Below are 19,863 nucleotides of genomic sequence, written 5' to 3'. Positions count from 1 at the left end.
CTTCATCTCTCTGCCAGACATCTTCATGCTGAGTTTACTAAACATCACTAATCAGTCAATAATGTTTAGCTAATAACAGTGCAGCACGTGCTTGCTGTTTTGGTTTTGACGTTGTAGTTGACAGGAGGGTGCATTGCCCTTTAGGGAGGTTGTTATCATCCGATGCACCGTGTTCCTCATTTAAAATATAATGAATTGACTCTGAAAAACAAACAGCCTTAAAGCTTGAAGCTTATCAGTTCTTTCATCACCTTTTAACGGTTCAATTTCAGTTCACCGGCCCCTTCCCCGAAACATGTCAAAGTCCTGATGGATTTGTTCATGTCTGTTTAGAGTTTACCCTATCAACACTACACAGAACCAGCTGGAATGCACCCGACTTAATGTCATCCTTGACATAACCCTCTCCCACACTAACACTGAACTGAAATGCTATGAATTTTACTCCAAAACAGACTATTTTTGGTTGTTCTAAGGATTCTTCAGCTTTTGTATTATGGCTTTAAGAATGAATAAGCATATTTAAAAATAATGATTGGGCTAAATCCTCGGGCTAAGAGAGATAACCCTTACAAAACAATACAATGGTGTACCATGGTAAAGTGATGATAACAGATGTTAAAACTGTGGTACTTTAGTTTATAAAATAGCATTGAATAATTAACATAGGGCTCTTCAACCTTTTCAAGCCCAGAGAGACAGAGCAGGGATCCCCGTTTCAGATTTTTTTTGTGACGTTTTTGAAAGAAGTCTCCCATTTATTTAATCAAAAATACAGTAAAAACAGCAGTATTGTGAAATATTATTACAATTTAAAATAATGTTTATTCCTGTGATGGCAAAGCTAAATTTTCAGCATCATTACTCCAGTCTCCAGAGTCAGACGATCCTTCAGAAATCAATCACTATATGCTGATTTGATCTGATATGCTGATATGCATATTTTTGTAGAAACTGATCACCCCCCCTCCACCCCCCATGATTTTTTCCCCCGTGAAAAGTATTTTTTTGAAATTGCAATCTTTTGTAACTTTATAAATGTCTTTACTGTCACGTTTGATCAATGTAATGCATCCTTGCTGAATAAAAGTATTAATTTCTTAAATAAATTCTTACTGACCCCAAACTTTTGAATGGTACTGTTATTATTTATTAAAAGCCATTACATCCATGATTATTGACAGTGTCATACTTGTATAAATCATTCTTTTTTATAAATATTAATCTAAGGGTTTATTGTTTTATTATTATTATTTACATACTATATATATAAACAATAGACATGTCAGGACCAAGACTTTTTTTGTTTTTGTTTTGTTTGTTTTCCTGGAAGTCAGTAATGGCTGTATTGGCTGGTAATATGTCATAAAATCCAGCAGCAGCGTCTTGAACACATTGTTTTGGTAGATTCCGTTTGAGAGACAGGTGTGTGCCACACAACAGGCAGCAGGTGTAACAGAAGATTTCTAGAAGATTTTAATCACATTATACTGTTGAGAAATAATTCTGCCCCAAGGCTACAGGAAATAGTGTGGTTCGTGAATGGATATTGAGCGTAGATTGAGCGAAATAAGTCTAAAACAAATGTACATTTGTGATAATAAGTGATTACTGACCTTTTAACACATCGCCCCTCACAGAAGCTCACATACCTGTGTGAAACAGTTTGACGTCTTTGTAGACTGACTTTAACAATTCGTTTTTTGTTTTGTTTTAACTCATTCAGTTTGGTCTCATCTTTTTGTGTGTGTGTATATATATATACAGTATATATATATATATATATATAGTCAGGGACGGACTGGGACTAAAAAACGGCCCTGGACTTTGACTAGGCCCGGCCCAAAACAATCGACAACAACAACAATAACGCCTGCCGCCTGGCATGAAACAAGACTTTAATTGTGGCTCATGATACTATACCATCCAAATGATAGCTAACAGCATATTATACAATCTATTCCATGCTGTCTTAAAATTAATTTATTACTTAATAATCTTAATTAATTTATGCAGTAATTAATCTTAGCTACTGCACAAATAATAATAATACCACATCTAAATGAAAATAGGCTTACAAATGTAACTTCTGTATTCAAAATCTTCAAAGTTTGTAAGCATTAACTGTAACGTTACCAACATTTTTAAAAGTAAAAGCACAACATATTTCTTAATATTAGCTACTGCATGTGGCATTTTACAGCAAAAATGTTGAAGTTTAGCTGTTTTAACTACTGTAATCATTAAAAATGTAGCAAGCTGAAAATCACTTCCTAACATCATCCCTAGCAGCAAGTAACTTGCAAAGTAATTTCTGATTAATTCGGTTCGGGAGTAAGCCCGCCTGCACTGACAATTGATTGGTTGGGTCCTTACATGCGCTTCGTGAGGCACACACGCACACTAGCACACACACGCAAGGTCTCTAGGGCCCTGTCCCAAATGGCGCACTTCAAGCGGACTTTAAATTGCGCGTGCTCGCCGAGTCTACGAGTCCGTCCCATTTAGCATTTTAATGCTCTGAAGTGTGCTCAGCAGCGCCCCCTTTGTACCCTTGAAGCGGTCTTCCGCGAAGCCCGCATAGATGCAGGCTCCACGCACTTTAACTACCCAGGAATCCTTGCGAAAGGCCAATCAGACAACGGATGGGAGGAGATTTCGGTCACGGACAATTGTTAACATGGCTGAGAAGAAAATATTTAAGTGCAATTATCATTACGGTTTTTATGACAAGTTTATACAAACATTATGATCACTGACCAGTGGTTGATGTCTCAAACATAGGCTAATAATAGCGAGCTGAATAATATGATTCATTAAATAAATAGAACAGAATGTCAGGGCTTTACTGAGTCATATATGTAAACACAACAACAATAGGCAGCATATTTCCCCGAACCTGTAGCTCCTGTTCATAACAACAACCAGACCGTCTTCCTGTTTCCGGCGTGACGATCGAGTCTGTCCCAAAAATACCTCTCAATGCGCCCTCGCGGACTCGTGCTAAGGGCCCTATAATAGGTCTGCACTACATGACGTCACCGAAGTGTGGACTCTGAGGAAGTCCACAAGTCCGGAGTGTGCCATTTGGGACAGGGCAGGGGCGGATCTAGAAAAATATTTATGGGGTGGCAAGAGGGGGGCAGGAATTTTTGAGGGGGGGGCAACATGGCAGACGTATATATATACTGAATTTAATCACAGTTAACACAGTTTGATGAGAAATCGTATGTATACACACTACAAAAGGGCATTATTTGTATTATTATTTGTATCTTTTTTTGTGGGGGGGTTTGGGGTCACCTGTGAGTACAGGGCTGGACTGGGACAAAAAATCGGCCCGGGCATTTTGGCCCAGACTGGCCCACTACATATGATCATAAACACAACCGAACTTTGCACTCCCTTGAATATGTATACCAACTCCTATAAAAACCACTAATGTCATAACATAAGTGAATAGGAGTGAGTAAGAGTTAACAGATGAAATAACTACTAAGTTGAACTATAGGCTCACTCCACAGTGATGAATGCTAAAACAAGCTATAAGCTGCATTGGTATAGCAATAGTGTTTTTTCCCACAGGATTTTGGGAAATGTGCGGTGAGTGCACCTCTGTCCCTCTAGGGGGGTTCGGGGGCATGCACCCCCGTAAGAAAATTTTGTGCTTTTTTAATGTTAAATTCATCAATCTGGTGCACTTTGAGAGTTCAAAATAAAGAGCTCCAACCCATATTCAGTGTGCAAATTGAACAAAGAAAAACTCAAAACTCTTTTAGTTGTGATATAGTGTCTGTCTACATTACACTACTATATAATAATAGTTATAATATTATGGCCAGTCCAGCCCTGTGTGAGTATAAAGGCAGGGGTGCGTTTAACTTTTGGAGCCAAGGTGTGCCGACCTTTTTTCCCTTTTTTATATATATTATTTTGTTGAGCACCCAACTTGAGCGTTTTACTGTGGAATACTGTAGGCTACTGCATATAAACACCAGACAGATACATGATATATGAAACAGATGTGCTTTACTCATCTCACTTGCACAAAATAAATGCAGTAATATAAAGCATAGAAACGCACAGGTGAAATACACTGAAAATGATATGCATTTAAAAATTTGGTCGGGTTGAAAACTGATCTCTCTGGTAATGGAACTCGGTCGCTGTTGTCTCGCTCTCGCTGTCTCCCGCTCTCGCGGTCAGATCACCGGAAGTTTTCGCCGGAAGTATTTGCCCACACACTAAAGTACGAACGTCAACGGTCGTCATATTATGCACGTAGCGAATTCACTGCAGTCGGACATGGGAGATTCGCGCTCGTAAATTGTCAAATTGGCCATAACTTTTAATTCGTTGCTGCCAACTGGGGTGGCAGGAGGGGTGGCAAGGCTTTCTTTTAGGGTGGCATTTGCCACCCTATGCCACCCCGGTAGATCCGCCCCTGGGACAGGGCCTAGCTCGCTCCCTCTCTCTGCCGTGCGCGCGCTATGCATGCGCGCTCTTGCTCGCTCTAGATTCCGGGAGATTTTAACTAATTTGCAGGCATCAGGGAGCCGCTATCAATATGCGGGAGACTCCTGGAACTTTCCGGGAGACTTGGGATGTCTGTGACTGCGTGTGTGGCGGGTGGTGGGGCAGCCAGCCAGCCGTCCTGTGATTCTCCAGATCACACAGATGGCCAGTCCGTCCCTGTATATAGTGTATATGCCCATTTTCTTTTCCAACTCATTGTCTTGTCTCGCTTGAGTATGGCCCTCATGCTTCGCGTGCTATCATCTTCTTCGCTTATAGATAAGTGCAAGAAACTATTGTGGACTTGCTTTCTACTCACCTTCTTCGTCATCTGTCTCCTTGTATGTTGTGCTCGACTAGAATAAAGAGCATTCATTGCAATCTCCCCTGTTGGCTTGTTCATCGTGTGACATATGTCTCTGTTCTGAAACCATTTTCCACTTTTATTTAGCAATAGCAACTTTATTTATATAGCACAATTAACTAAAACAGCTGACTGTAAAATAAGGGATGATGAGAGCTTTAAATACAATATTTTATATAAATATAAAGAATATCACAGGTGCTTATGATGGGACAGCCATTTTTGATTTGTGAATCACTTTGCGTCTGTTAAATTCATAAATGTAATTGTAGACAGCTGTAGTGCATCCTCAGAAGAGATTTTCATGTAAAGCCCTAAACAGTTTAATAGAGAGAATGTAATTCCACATGTAGCACTTGTCTGAATTATTAGCAGTAATTTAGTAGATATTCTTTTTACTTTAGTTTTATAATAAAGATAAGATTTGAATTTCGTCAGAAGGATTAGGTATCGCTAAGGAGACAGCGGGTTGTCATGAAAAGTAACAGACAGACACAAGATTAGAAGTATAATTGGGTTCACTTTAAATAAAAAAATAGAAAATTTGTCAAGTTAAAGAAAGTAAAATCACAAAATCACATAAACAATAGTCAAAACGATTGACTATGAAAATTCCCACCTCGAGTGCACTCTTGTCGGTGTTTTCATATATATACTCACATAGTCAGTTTAACACTCAGAAAGAAAATAGAAAATAACAAACAAGATGCAACAGAAAAGAGTATAATCTCTCTCTCTTGAGACCCTTAAGTGTCTCACGTAAAAGTTCCAATGTCTCTCAAATCTGGATTGTGGTTGACCCTCAAAAAAAAGAAGAAAAATAGTTCTTAAAATCAAATTTGTGATCGAGTACGAGTAGCACTGGAAACTCAAGGAAAGGATATCGGCCTCCTCTCCACAACGTGATGTCTTCTCCCTTTCTAAAGACTGGGTTGGCTCGCCATCAAACACGGAATCTACAAGACGTCACAGAAGGTCGTGCAGTCATCACATCTCCACGATATCAAGAAGAAAGAAAAGAAAAGAAAACGGAAAAACGAAAGGAGAGAGAGAGAAAAAAAAAACCTGGCCTCTGAATCAATAGCTCTCTTTCTAATACAGACACGTGGCCAACAATGGCGACGGTGAACTCTTTGTGATCGATTTTTCTTTTGCTCTCACACAGGCACAACTACAGGCGTGCGTGATCATAAAATGGCGTCGGTGAACAGGTAGAATGTATTCCTCTATTCAATCGACTTCTTATTCAGAATGCATCAAATTAATAAAATCTCGACTTTCTCATACTCTTTCCACAGATTCTCAATCTAAGATTTATAGAAACGGATCACGACGATCAGATTGCGTCTGCTCTTCTCAATCAAGCTCGTCTCTTCTGTCATTGCGCATGCTCGTCGACACCCATGACTCAAATGACAAAGAGCTCTCATTGGTTGATCACTGAGCTTTTATCTAGAATGAATTTGAATATTTATTCATTTTTATATTATTCACTTTTTTCATCTCTTATCAACTTTTATTAAGGGAACAGATCACTAAATTGTGTTTAAATTAAATTAACTTTATTTAACCTGTGTTACATTCTCCCCTCCTAAATTCATGCAAGTCCCTTTGCATGTTCTGCTTGGCTGACTGGTGACCACACTGTGTAAACCATTAGGCAGCAAGGGAAGGACATTCAGATTTTCATCTCCACCAAGAGATTTAACAAAAGCCGAATTCAGACCTTGGAACAAAGATTGGACCACATATATTAATGGGTTTCCTGGCTGAAAATAAGTAAGTCGCTCTGGTTCTCCTCTCTGTCTAACAGAACGCCTCGGTAAGGTGTCTATCTCATCTTCTGATTGTTGTTCTGCTTTTACAGGAACATCTGAACTTTCAACAACACTGGTTACTTCAACTTCATCAACAGAACTACCCATTACAGCATCGACTTGGCCCTTATCAGGTAAGTTACTTTGTTCAAGGACACCGGGAACATTAAGAGGTAAGTGTTCACCAGGTGTATCGAAAGGTAAGTATTCATCAGGATTACCGACTGGTAAGGCTTCAATAAGTAAATTATTACTCTGGTCGCCCTGCAAAGTTTCGCCGGTTGAGAAAGTTTGTTCGGCTGAGGTATCAGCAGAATCAGCGCTCACGGTCTCTTTTTCCGCACAGATATCATGAACTGTAGAGAACCGTACTGTCTCTATATTTGGAGTACGACTGTACTCACAATACGAATTTCCTTCTTCAGGATCAGAGAGAGAAGTGTCATCAATTAACGGAACCTTAGGATTCTGTCGTGTTCGAGGTCTTGAGATGGATTTGTTTAGAGTGGGTGGTTCAACTTCGGGAGACGGTAAAAACCCACACGGGAGCAACAGATCTCTGTGAAGAGTACGCAGAGGACCGTCCTTTCTCTCTGGACGAACAGTATAAACTGGCAATTCAGCTGCCTGACTCACCACAACATACACCTCAGACTCCCACTTGTCTGCTAACTTGTGCTTCCCGCGTATCCTAACGTTCCTCACTAACACTCGATCACCAATCTCCAAAGAACAATGAGTTACGGATTTGTCAAACCTAGCTTTGTTTCTTTCTGCACTTTTTGACATACCACGTGACGCAAGCGAATAACTCTCTTTCAGATTGGTTTTTAGATGCTTGACATACTCGGAATGAGACTGTCGCAGACCATCTTGATACGGCAACCCAAAAGCAAGGTCGACGGGTAACCTGGGTTGACGTCCAAACATCAATTCGTAGGGAGTGAACCCAGTGACCTCATGTTTCGTGCAATTGTACGCATGAGCTAAAGGTTTTACAAAATCTCTCCAACGAACCTTGTCCTTTTCTTCTAAGGTACCCATCATACTGAGCAAGGTCCTATTGAAGCGTTCGACCGGATTTCCCCTGGGATGATAAGGGCTGGTTCGGGATTTTTTAACACCTGCCATTTCACAGAGCTCTTTAATGGTACGTGATTCAAAATCTCGGCCCTGGTCGCTATGAAGACGCTCGGGGAACCCATAATGCACAACAAAATTTTCCCAAAGACATTTTGCTACCGTCCTTGCCTTTTGGTTGGGTGTGGGGACTGCCACAGCATATTTGGTAAAGAAGTCAGTGATTACCAAGATGTCTCTCGTGTTACTCTTGTCCGGCTCTAATGAGAGAAAATCCATACAGACCAACTCTAAAGGTCTTGTGGCTTGGATATTAACCAGCGGTGCAGCTTTTTGAGGCAATGATTTCCTCCTCACACAACGACCGCATGTTCGGATCTTTTGTTCTACTTCCGCAGCCATCTTCGGCCAATAGAAACGAGACCTTACTAAATCTAGAGTTCTCTCTACCCCCATATGACCCATACTGTCATGCAAACTGCTCAATACAGAGGGCCTCAGTTTCTCAGGTAGCACGAGTTGGTAAGTAACTAATTCCTCTACTTGCCGCTTCCGATAAAGCACCCCATCTTTTAACTCAAGACGGTTCCACTCTCTTAGAAAGAAAGGAAGATCTGGGAGTTCCCTCCTGACTGTTGGCGGAGGCTTTTCTCCCGACTCTAAGAAAGACACTACTTCTCGAATGACTGGATCTGCCCTTTGCTCGTCACAGAGGTTCCCTGACAGGTAAGATACAACAGGTAACCCCTCTAAATCACCTTCTTGTGCGTAACTATCAGGTACTGCATCAGGGTGAAGTGCAAGAGACTCAACAAAAGCAGCACCAGACCCAACGTCCGTTGGCGGTCTGACCAGATGCTTCTCACATATCGCCTGAACTACGTCACTTGCGGTGTCACACGAATCTGCAGCTTCCGCGAGATGATTCTGCATAAACTGTTGAATTCGTTCGTACTCTTTTTGCGATTGAGGATTTTCAGGCAATTGTTCCTGCGGTCGCCTTGATAGACCATCAGCATCAGCATTTAACTTGCCTGCTCTGTACTGTAACTTAAATGAAAAAGTGGAAAGGGCAGCAAGCCACCTGTAGCTAGTCGCATCTAGTCTCGCCGTGGTTAGAACATACGTTAAAGGGTTACTGTCTGTAACGACGGTGAATTGGCTACCATACAAATAATCCCTAAACTTTTCAGTTACTGCCCATTTAAGGGCAAGAAACTCAAGCTTATGCGCCGGGTAATTGGACTCACTGCGGGATAACCCTCTACTTGCATATGCAATGACTCGCATCCTCCCTTCCTGTTCCTGATACAGGGCTGCTCCTAAACCCTTGGTGCTGGCATCTGTATGCAGGAAGTAGGTAAGTTTAGGGTTAGCAAAACCCAACACAGGCGCAGTAGTCAGGTTGTCGATAACAGACCGAAACGCTTCCTCACAAAGTGGGGTCCAACGGTCTCCGAACGAATCTTTAGGGTTATGGTATGAACCCTTACTCTCACTCCGTTTAACACTTTTCCTAGTCGGCGGATACCCTACGGTCAGATCGGTGAGTGGTTTCACAACCCTAGAGTAATCCTTAATAAAACGGCGATAATACCCCGAAAAGCCCAAAAACGACCTTAACTCCTTAAGGTTTTTGGGACTCGGCCAGGTTTTTAAGGCTTGTATTTTCTCCGGATCAGTCTCAACGCCGTGCTCAGACACAATGTGCCCTAAATAACGAACGGACGTCTGAAAGAACTTACATTTCTCAGGGGCGAGTTTTAGCCCATACTCTCTGAGCCGAGAAAGAACTTTTAACAGCCGTCTTTCATGCTCTTCCAAAGTTTCAGAAAATATGATTAGATCGTCAAGGAATACAAGTACTTCCCTGAGATTGATATCCTCCATACACTTCTCCATCAATCTCTGAAAAGTACTTGGGGCATTAGTGACCCCCTGAGGCATGCGATTAAACTCCCAAAACCCCAGGGGACAGACAAAGGCGGTTTTAGGTTTGTCTGCTTCTTCCACCTCTATCTGGTAATACCCAGATTTCAAGTCGAGTACAGAGAACCATTTTGATCCGGTTAAGGCGGAAAACGTCTCCTCGAGATTGGGTAATGCATATGCGTCTTTAACGGTTTGTAGGTTTAACTTCCTATAGTCTATGCACAACCGTACATCTCCGTTTTTCTTCCGCACTACTACGATAGGTGAAGAAAAGGACGACTCAGACTCTCGGATAACGTTACTCGCAAGAAGATCGCGCAGATGTTTGCGGACGGCTTCCAGATCTTGCGGATGGATCGGTCGCGCCCTATGTTTAAAGGGAGTTTCATCATTAAGTTGTATACGATGTTTCACTTTTTGTGTATGCCCAAAATCTAGATCGTGCTGACTGAAAACATCAGACATTTCTCTGAGTTTTTCTGAGATGCGGTCCCGCCATTCTTGTGGCACGGGGGACTCACCGAAATTCAAGGCGAAATTGGATTCCTGAGTAGGTAAGTGCTCACTAGCCGGGGAAACACTCGACTGAGGAAGCACGGACTCAACTGCATGCAGCTCTGCTATTATGCATCGTGGGGGAATGGTTATATCATGCTCTGTTTCGTTTTTTAGTACCACAGGCAACCAGACAGACTGACTACTAGAAGGGGTAAGTAAGCAGCGCTTCACAAACACACCACCAGGCAAGGAGGATTCAGACGGGTGTTCTACCACTACACGCTTATCTATCCCACCTGGTACTGCAACAGAACCCTTCACTACGACAGTTTGACCAGCGGACATGACCTCCGGTACGTTGCCTCTTAATCTCACATGACCCAGAACACCACTCGTGTTCTGCTTTCGCCTCGTTTCAAGGGTTTTCAAAACCACTCTATACCCAAATAGAGATGGCTGGTGCTTCTGGGATTCTGCTTGTAACTGCTGCTCATAAAGGATGTCAAGAGCGTTGGTACCTATTAAGATTAACGGCTGAGCGTGAGACTTCACATCTGGAACAACTAAAGCTACCGTGGCCACTTCAATAGTCACACCCAAAAACTCTTCAGGGAACGTGATGTCTACCTTTACGTAACCCTCGTACGGAACGGACAACCCATTTGCGCCTTCTACCTCTAATATATCGTCAAGAGGGTTAATCGGCTGCTCTGAGAGGTGTTGTTCATAAAAAGACTTAGGCACAGTCGTGACCTGGGATCCAGTGTCTAGTAGACAATGACATTTCTTACCAGCTATGCTGACTTCGGCAACACACCTAGCACCAACTAATCCCTTAGGTAGGTTTGCATTCTGCTTCCTAGAAGTTTGGCATTTCTTGAAGACACGATTTACAATGGGACCATTTGACTTTAACTCAGTTCCTGTATGGCCCACGACAGAAACTGACTCTAGTTTAAATCAGAGCTAGTAGGGAGATTCTGTGACTCCCACTGTAACTGTTTCTCTCTTAACAGCCTACGTTTAGCGGCGACAAGCTCGGGATTTGGCTCAGAACTACAAGACGATGCGATGTGGCCATCCTCACCACACGTGAAACAGTACCACGGCCTAGGTCTATCAGTTGGTTTCTTGTTGACCGGAACTACACTCGCGGCAGCCCCTGACTTTCTTTGGTCAGGTGGTGCAGGCTTGTTGACAACCTCTCGCGACGGAGCTTTCTTTGGATGTTTTGATCGGACTGCAAGATTAGCTAACTGACTCTGAAGCTTGACAATCTGCTTCTTTAACTCGCGCGTTTCGGTTTCAAGAGAGCTCACTCTAGGACCTTCGTCTTGTTCTAATTCAGCAGAAACCCACGCTTTCTGAGAGTGCATAAACGCTCTCTGTTTAGAGGACCCAAGGTGTTGCTTCATTCGAGTTGCTTTCGCAGTATGTTTATCCTCCTCTGTACGAAGCATAAGCAGAAGCTGTGCAAAGGAAGGAGGATTGTTTCGCTTTTGCTCTAGTCGTAGTTCGGTGATTAAATCATTATCCCAGCAGCCCCTGCAAAACTGCTTCAGAAGGTGCCTATCTGCCTCTCCTGGGACGATACCATCTCTTTTGACAGTTGCATTTAAAGCTGACTGTAGCCTGTACAGATAAGTGGACGGCCTTTCACCCGCATCCTGCAACGTGTTCATGAATTTGGCTAATAATTCATCCCCATCCTCCACAGCCCCGAAAGCGGAGTCTAACAGCTGGAGGTAAGCGGAAGGAGGAGATTCAGGATTCAGATGCTTTATAACATCTGCCGCAGGTGGCAAAAGACTGTCTAGTATTCGCCTAGACGCATGCAAATCGGACAAAGAGGGATCTTTCAAAATGAATTCGACACTAGAACGCCAAATGTCGTAATCTACCTCGTTGCCAGGCCTGGGGCATTTTCCTGAAAATACTCTGAGCCTGGGCTGTACATGCCCTTGAGCAACCATTTCACTGCTCCGCACAACATGCTCAACTACTAGTTTTTGGACCTCGGGCGGGTTGAGAAATTTGGACGACGTGCGAAGGGTCGGCTCAATCAAATCGATAGGAGTAGGTTGTGACGCTACGTCATCTATCTGACTCGGTGGATTACGAATTGGGTTGAAGTTCCCATCAGGAGATGCCCAATATGGTTTCTCACAGGTGTTTTCACCAGTACTACCAGAAACAGCGGGCTCTGGTGGAAGGTCAGCACTCATTTGCGACAGCATTTCACTCAGTATAGACTCAAAGTTGTTTCCGCTCAGTTCCGCTATTTCTTTTAATCTGTCCAGGTAGGACTTTGTTATGCTACTACCCAGTTGCTGTGTAAACACACTGGCTAACGCTCTCACATGGCACTTAGCACCGGGTTCGCTTGACAGCTGGTGAGTATACGGCAATGTTGGTCCAAGTGATTGCATCGCTTTATTACTGTTGTACTCAACGATCACATTTTGGTAGAACTCGGATTCTTTGTCGTCGATGCGCACGGTTTTGACAAACGACCCGTGTCGTTTCAGAGCATCAAACAATTCATCATCACTCGCAACGTCGGTTAAACCACTAACTATTACGGAGTTTGGGATAATAATCCCTTCAGCTTCAATAATCTCCATTATCGTCGCTTGCTTGAAAGCAAAAGGGATATAAAATGTGTAGCTGTTAGTTCTCAACAACAGCGCTGTCTCCTGGCTGGCTCGCCAAAGTTTATGTAGCACTTGTCTGAATTATTAGCAGTAATTTAGTAGATATTCTTTTTACTTTAGTTTTATAATAAAGATAAGATTTGAATTTCGTCAGAAGGATTAGGTATCGCTAAGGAGACAGCGGGTTGTCATGAAAAGTAACAGACAGACACAAGATTAGAAGTATAATTGGGTTCACTTTAAATAAAAAAATAGAAAATTTGTCAAGTTAAAGAAAGTAAAATCACAAAATCACATAAACAATAGTCAAAACGATTGACTATGAAAATTCCCACCTCGAGTGCACTCTTGTCGGTGTTTTCATATATATACTCACATAGTCAGTTTAACACTCAGAAAGAAAATAGAAAATAACAAACAAGATGCAACAGAAAAGAGTATAATCTCTCTCTCTTGAGACCCTTAAGTGTCTCACGTAAAAGTTCCAATGTCTCTCAAATCTGGATTGTGGTTGACCCTCAAAAAAAAGAAGAAAAATAGTTCTTAAAATCAAATTTGTGATCGAGTACGAGTAGCACTGGAAACTCAAGGAAAGGATATCGGCCTCCTCTCCACAACGTGATGTCTTCTCCCTTTCTAAAGACTGGGTTGGCTCGCCATCAAACACGGAATCTACAAGACGTCACAGAAGGTCGTGCAGTCATCACATCTCCACGATATCAAGAAGAAAGAAAAGAAAAGAAAACGGAAAAACGAAAGGAGAGAGAGAGAAAAAAAAAACCTGGCCTCTGAATCAATAGCTCTCTTTCTAATACAGACACGTGGCCAACAATGGCGACGGTGAACTCTTTGTGATCGATTTTTCTTTTGCTCTCACACAGGCACAACTACAGGCGTGCGTGATCATAAAATGGCGTCGGTGAACAGGTAGAATGTATTCCTCTATTCAATCGACTTCTTATTCAGAATGCATCAAATTAATAAAATCTCGACTTTCTCATACTCTTTCCACAGATTCTCAATCTAAGATTTATAGAAACGGATCACGACGATCAGATTGCGTCTGCTCTTCTCAATCAAGCTCGTCTCTTCTGTCATTGCGCATGCTCGTCGACACCCATGACTCAAATGACAAAGAGCTCTCATTGGTTGATCACTGAGCTTTTATCTAGAATGAATTTGAATATTTATTCATTTTTATATTATTCACTTTTTTCATCTCTTATCAACTTTTATTAAGGGAACAGATCACTAAATTGTGTTTAAATTAAATTAACTTTATTTAACCTGTGTTACACACAGATTAATTTCATTTACATTTTAATGTGTATTTAAATTTCCATGGAGAGGTCAGTGCTTGTAAATTAGTCTCTAGGTGGAAAAAATTCTCAAAATGCCTTTATAGACAGGCCAAAAAGAAAGCACAGTTCATTTCCACTGGCAAAATAAGCAGTTGGTAATTTGCATCATTACAGTTCAGTGAGAGGGTGTAGTTTTCAACCAAAAGCCAACTTTCCTTAAATTTGCTTTATTGTCAGGTTTTGTTCGACTGAGTGTTCCTTCTGTTTCTTTTGGCACATTTGAAGCAGACGGTACAAAGTAGAACAAGTTCTTCTTCCCTACTTTCACCTGCCACAGCTGCTTTTAGTCTGGTACTCGACTGGCAATGAAATATATATGATATGTCGAGAAATACTTGCACTGATGCATAAAAACAGTGGTAAAATAAGCAAAGTTGTATGTCATATGCAAATATGCCATCAGCGCAATACTTTTCTGTCATAACTTTCATCTGCGGTTCCCATTCGTGTGTATAATGTTTGTCTTTCTCTTTTTTCCTAGAAACATTTATAGTTCACAGGCCAACAGGATGTAGCTCATCTCACAGATAAATCCAATAGTGCAAATGATTCTTTGATGTGCTGAATAATGGTATGTGTTTTGCATGTTACATTAACTAAAGAATGGCCTTGGTAATAAATCCTCAGATTTTATACTATATCAATTTCCCCATCTGAAGAGGTAATCCCTTTAGGCATGAATTTGCTTGAGGGCTCATTCTCTATGTGTTTAAGCTTCTGCTCACACACATTCAAAGAAGGAAAATGTTGAAATCCAGATTTGATTAATTCCTAAAAAAAAAGCAATTTTGTGATCTCATTGGGTGTGTTGTGAGCTGTTATGCAAAACAGTTGTTATATGATCTGATCTGAGGTATTTCGTGGTAAATTTGTACCTGCTTAAAGGTACCCTCAAGTCAGGTAAAGACTGTCAGAAACTGCCAAATGAATTAATTTCTGTCAAGATAGCTGATTTACTGATACAACATGTCTGTTGGTGACCTTAGGAACGTGGTGAAAGTTGCCAAACAAAGTCCTCCATCATGTAGATATTTTATGATTTTTTTTTATCTTGACAGTACAAAAACACACACCACTACTGTTCTAGAAATTGCTCTTGACCATAGACAGCACAAACAGAATCAAGCCTTAGAAACTGTTTTCTGAATTAATTTTGTCTGAGCCAAAGGTTTTAATTTTTCTGTATTCTAGTGTCATGTCTTCGTATTTTTTGGCTTAAGCATGCATTTTAATTATATAAATACATTAATAAATACAGTATTTGGACACATAATAAACACTAAGATACATAAGTTGTATTAAACCCTATATTTTCTTTGCTTAAATTCATTTGTTTGTTTGTTTTTTGTTGTACTGTTTTTTATTAATATATCTGTGGAACACATATTTATTTACTATACATATTTAATGTAATAACAGAGAAAGGTTATTTAGGTTGTAATAGAGTTGTGAATACCAAAATAGATTTTCATAATTCTCAGTACCATGGCAACCTTTAAAGTCGGCATGAAACGGAAGTTGCGATAGTCTAGTCTTTTGTTTTGTGACGTACATCCAGTGCTGGGTAGATTACAAATTACTTTATGTAACTTTTTTTATTTCATAAGTAGCCTAATTATTAATTATAATATAATACATCAAAACATGTAGCCTTCCAACATTTCTCAATTAAATAAACACATTTTAAAAGGGTCAAGTGAAAAGTCAGTAATAAAATGCACAAATCTATTTGACTTGTTAGATTTATTTGTCCCGTCCATTGCTATTTCTCTACTATAGTGGTTATCACTATGACAGTGTCAATCATCACACTTTCAGGAGTTAATTTTAGTGGATTCATTCCCGTGTAGAATGCAGTTGTCACTACCGAAACTTTGCAGTGTACGTGAATGTTGGGTTTTTTAGCAGCATGAAATTTTTTTTTTATTCAAATAGTAAAAGGGATATAAACAGAAAGAAAAGCGCTCCCCTGATCATCACTTAAAGGTGCTCTAAGCGATGTCACACGTTTTTTAGGCCAAAACTTTTTTTGTCACATACAGCAAACATCTCCTCACTATCCGCTAGCTGCCTGTCCCCTGAACACACTGTAAAAAAACGCGGTCTCTGCAGACACCCCAGGCTCCACAAACGCCAACAAAAACAAACTGGGCTTACCCGCACCACGAAACATAACAAACTGTTCCAGCCAATGACCGACAAGAAGGGTTTGGGGGTGTGGTTTGGGGGGTTAGTGTGCGGATGAGGAGGAGGGAGGGTCTAGCTAGCCTCCGTTTTGTTTGACAATAGTTCGAACGTCAACAAGAAGTGACGTCACCCAGGATCGCTTAGAGAACCTTTAAGCTGTCGCTCATTTTATTTAAACACAAGCTCACTGAGTTTTTTTATTCTTAAAAAATAATCACGTTATAATACAGACCTTAGCTGAGTAACCTCAGGTATTAATCACCTTTACGTTAAAGCTGACAACCAAAAAGTGTCCAAATATTTTTATCCTAAGTTTAAACAGTATATCAATTGTTTCATTTCAAGGTTCAGTATTTTGTTTGTTGAGAGGTTTACATTATCCAAGGCATTTGAAGTCACTATATAAATAAAAATAATGAGCTTTCCATTTGTGTCTGTCTCCACTTTAATGGAACGGGAATCATAGCAGGACGTGACGGAATCTGTTAACCATCAGTCACTGTCTGGCTGTATCAAATTTTCTGTTAACTAAACAAAAATATCAAGTTCTCATCTCGAGCAACTAGTGCTGTCTTACAACTTATTATCTCCCATGTCATCATCACAAATTTTAAGTATAATTGAAGCACTGCCAAAAACTGTGGGATCAGCAGTAGCCTACATAGTACAAAGTGAAAGTCTCTGGAAGGAGTGACAGTTAAGAGTGACCTGGTGAAACAAGTTCTAGTTTTTTCAAGGTCATCTTTTTTTCCATGGACACTAAATCCGAGTCAAAGTTTCCTTTTGATAAAATTAAAAGGTTTCATAAAGGTTTAATAAATAACATTATTCAACTGAATAATATCCAAGTCAATTTTATTTTATATATTTTTTTTATTAAAAAGAATCGCTATACACCCTTTTAGCGACCTCATAGTAAAATAAAATATACTCGAACATTCACACATTCCCAACTTTACAATAAACAAAACACATTGTCAAGTTAAAATACAAAGACTGACAGTATCATATTACAATACCAGCATGCAGCAGAGAAAATCTGCTTCACCATATGCATTTTAACTGGAGTTTCTCTGACCACAAAAGACGTGATTCATCAGTCCGCTTTCATTACAGGCGCTTGAATTCGGTTTCAGTAATATGAGTTAAGAAAGAATTAGGTGCGTAGAATGGCTTGATGTCAGCAGCTGACCTCAGGTCGGAGCTGCTGATAACAGGGGCCTTTGCTAGAGTCAGCCTGTCATATCTCATGCTGACTAGGCCATTCCTGTGGGAATTCATTCGTATCTTGTGCCCACAGAGCTCAGAGGAGTTTGGTTAGGCCATAGCAGTGTATAGTTTCAGGAAAACAACAGTGTTTTTTTTTTTTTTTGCCCCCAGAGTCTATAGCATGAATTGATCATTCAGCTTGTCTGTTCTCGGTGTCACTCGCTTCCCCTCCTATACCTCTGTGCCCTCCCGGGGGTAAAGAATACCCGTCGAGCTCAAACCAGGGTAGAAATGCCCATTGAACTGACTAAGAGTAGGCCCGTTGTAACCTAAAGTGGACTGGGAAGGTGATGGGGAAATGGATGGCGGTGGGGGCAGAGGTGATGCCCACTCAGACACCGTAGAGCTGGGGGAGTAGGTGCTAAAGCCTGCGGGTTGCGAGGCTCTTTGTACTCCGTCCACTGGCAGACTGAGCGTAAAGGAACGACTCAGGGGATCTCCTTCCATGTCGAGAGAGCCAGCCGTGACCCCAGACATCTCAGTCAGGAAGTTGCTCAAGCATGGCGACGGACCCGTGGATGTGGGTGAAGGGCCCTTTTCAGGCGAAGTGGAAATGTCAACGGGTTGATTTTTCGGGCTGCCCCTGCCATTACTGTCTCCTGACTCAGAGCTCAGATTTCCTCCAGAACTGCTCTTCTCTGGGAGACAGTCAGACTTTCTCTTCCTCTTGCGTCTGAAGTTGCCGTTGTCAAACATTTTTTCACAGTTCGGATCTAGGGTCCAGTAATTGCCCTTACCTTTAAAATGAGAGAGAAATTTCACATTAAATACAGTTTAAAAATATATATTATATTATTATTATTATTAATTATTTAAAAATATATATATTTAATATTTCTATAAATAATATTTAAATGATAAACAATAATTTGTAATGTTTATATAGTTAATAATATTGTGTGTGTATATATATATATATATATATATATATATATATTGTTCTGAGTTTCCTACACTTTAGAAGAAAAAGTTCACAACAATATATATATATATATATATATATATATATATATATATATATATATATATATATACTACTGTATTTATGTAACAAACAATAATTCAATCATTTGTAATGTTTTTTTTAAAGAGTTTTTAACTTGATTTAATAATCAAAGAGCCGCAAAAACTCACCTGGATCATCCTCATCTCGTGGAACCTTTTTGAAACAGTCGTTCAGAGAGAGGTTGTGACGAATAGAGTTCTGCCATCCCGCTTTGCTCTTGTTGTAAAAAGGGAAGTTATCTGCAACATACTGATAAATCTGACTTAGAGTGAGGCGGCGTTCCGGTGCACCATGAATGGCCATCGCAATAAGAGCAGAGTATGAATAAGGTGGCCTGACCAGCTTCATAAGATCCTCTTGAGAGGGCATGGAGAACCAGCTCAGATCACCAGCAGGAACACCTGGTCCCCCTGGTCCCAAATAGGGCCTTTGCATGCCGTAGTGCTGGGGAACAAAAGAAGGTCCTGTAGGGCCAGGCGTTCCACCCAGATAAGGAGCGCTGTTCATCCCTGGGCTGTTGAACCACAGGTAGGGGTTAGGCGATGAGGCAGCATAGTCTCCGAGTTCATATGAGGTAGGGTTCGCTCGCTGTGGACTCGGCAGTGATGGAGGGGGATAGTAGCTGTCGCTGTACATACTCAATTCTGGAGGTTCCTGTCCCAAGCTAGGGAACTGAGGCCCACATCTCGCCGGAGACTGACCTTGAGATTCATAGGATGTCATTGCTCGGTGATCCTGATGGTGCTCCACTTGGGATTAAAAAAAGTCTTTTAGGTGTTTTTTTTCCCCCTCTCTCTCTCTCTCTCTCTCTCTCTCTCTCTCTCTCTCTCTCTCTCTCTCTCTCTCTCTCTCTGATGACTGTTCTTCTTTTTTTACCTTTTGGTCTATCAATATTTTCAGGAGCTCTAGCGCTGTTCTGCTTGTGTCCTCTCTCAATGCTATTGTGCTTTCTTCTGCTGTATCAACATTGTCACTTGTTGCACCTGTTTTATGCATATATAGCACCTCCTCAGCCCCACCTTATTGAAAGCTTCCACGTGTTTAGGCTCTTCCTGACACAGCTCATGACCACCCACCCTTCCACTCCTCTTCACCTGAAGGCATTCAGAGTCAGACTTTAGCCTGATACACTGGAATTTTCTGTTACAACCAAAAATCTACAACTCCATTCCAGGGGAAA

General features: G+C 41.0%; 1 protein-coding gene across 1 annotated transcript; it reads right to left on the bottom strand.

Annotated features, from left to right (window-relative positions):
• Positions 1-17,630: 17,630 nt before the first annotated feature.
• foxi3b (forkhead box I3b) lies at positions 17,631-19,478 on the bottom strand. Its single transcript, XM_056261791.1, has 2 exons — positions 18,812-19,478; positions 17,631-18,414 (listed from the first exon to the last, which is right to left on the bottom strand). The coding sequence occupies exons 1-2, from the start codon at positions 19,404-19,406 to the stop codon at positions 17,849-17,851; spliced, it is 1,161 nt and encodes a 386-aa protein (XP_056117766.1). The 5' UTR covers positions 19,407-19,478; the 3' UTR covers positions 17,631-17,848.
• Between the last annotated feature and the right edge of the window lie 385 nt (positions 19,479-19,863).

This window comes from Rhinichthys klamathensis, unplaced genomic scaffold (genome assembly GCF_029890125.1).
Source record: "Rhinichthys klamathensis goyatoka isolate OS25496 unplaced genomic scaffold, OSU_Roscu_1.1 h1tg000186l_1, whole genome shotgun sequence".
Lineage (NCBI taxonomy): Eukaryota > Metazoa > Chordata > Actinopteri > Cypriniformes > Leuciscidae > Rhinichthys > Rhinichthys klamathensis.
This window is presented reverse-complemented; position numbering and strand designations above follow the sequence as displayed.

Excerpts from the sequence above, each read along its gene's own strand:
- foxi3b (XM_056261791.1), bottom strand. The coding sequence starts at position 19,406 with ATGACATCCTATGAATCTCAAGGTCAGTCTCCGGCGAGATGTGGGCCT. Across the intron at positions 18,415-18,811 it reads ACGAGATGAGGATGATCCAG|GTAAGGGCAATTACTGGACC; the intron begins GTGAGTTTTTGC and ends CTCATTTTAAAG.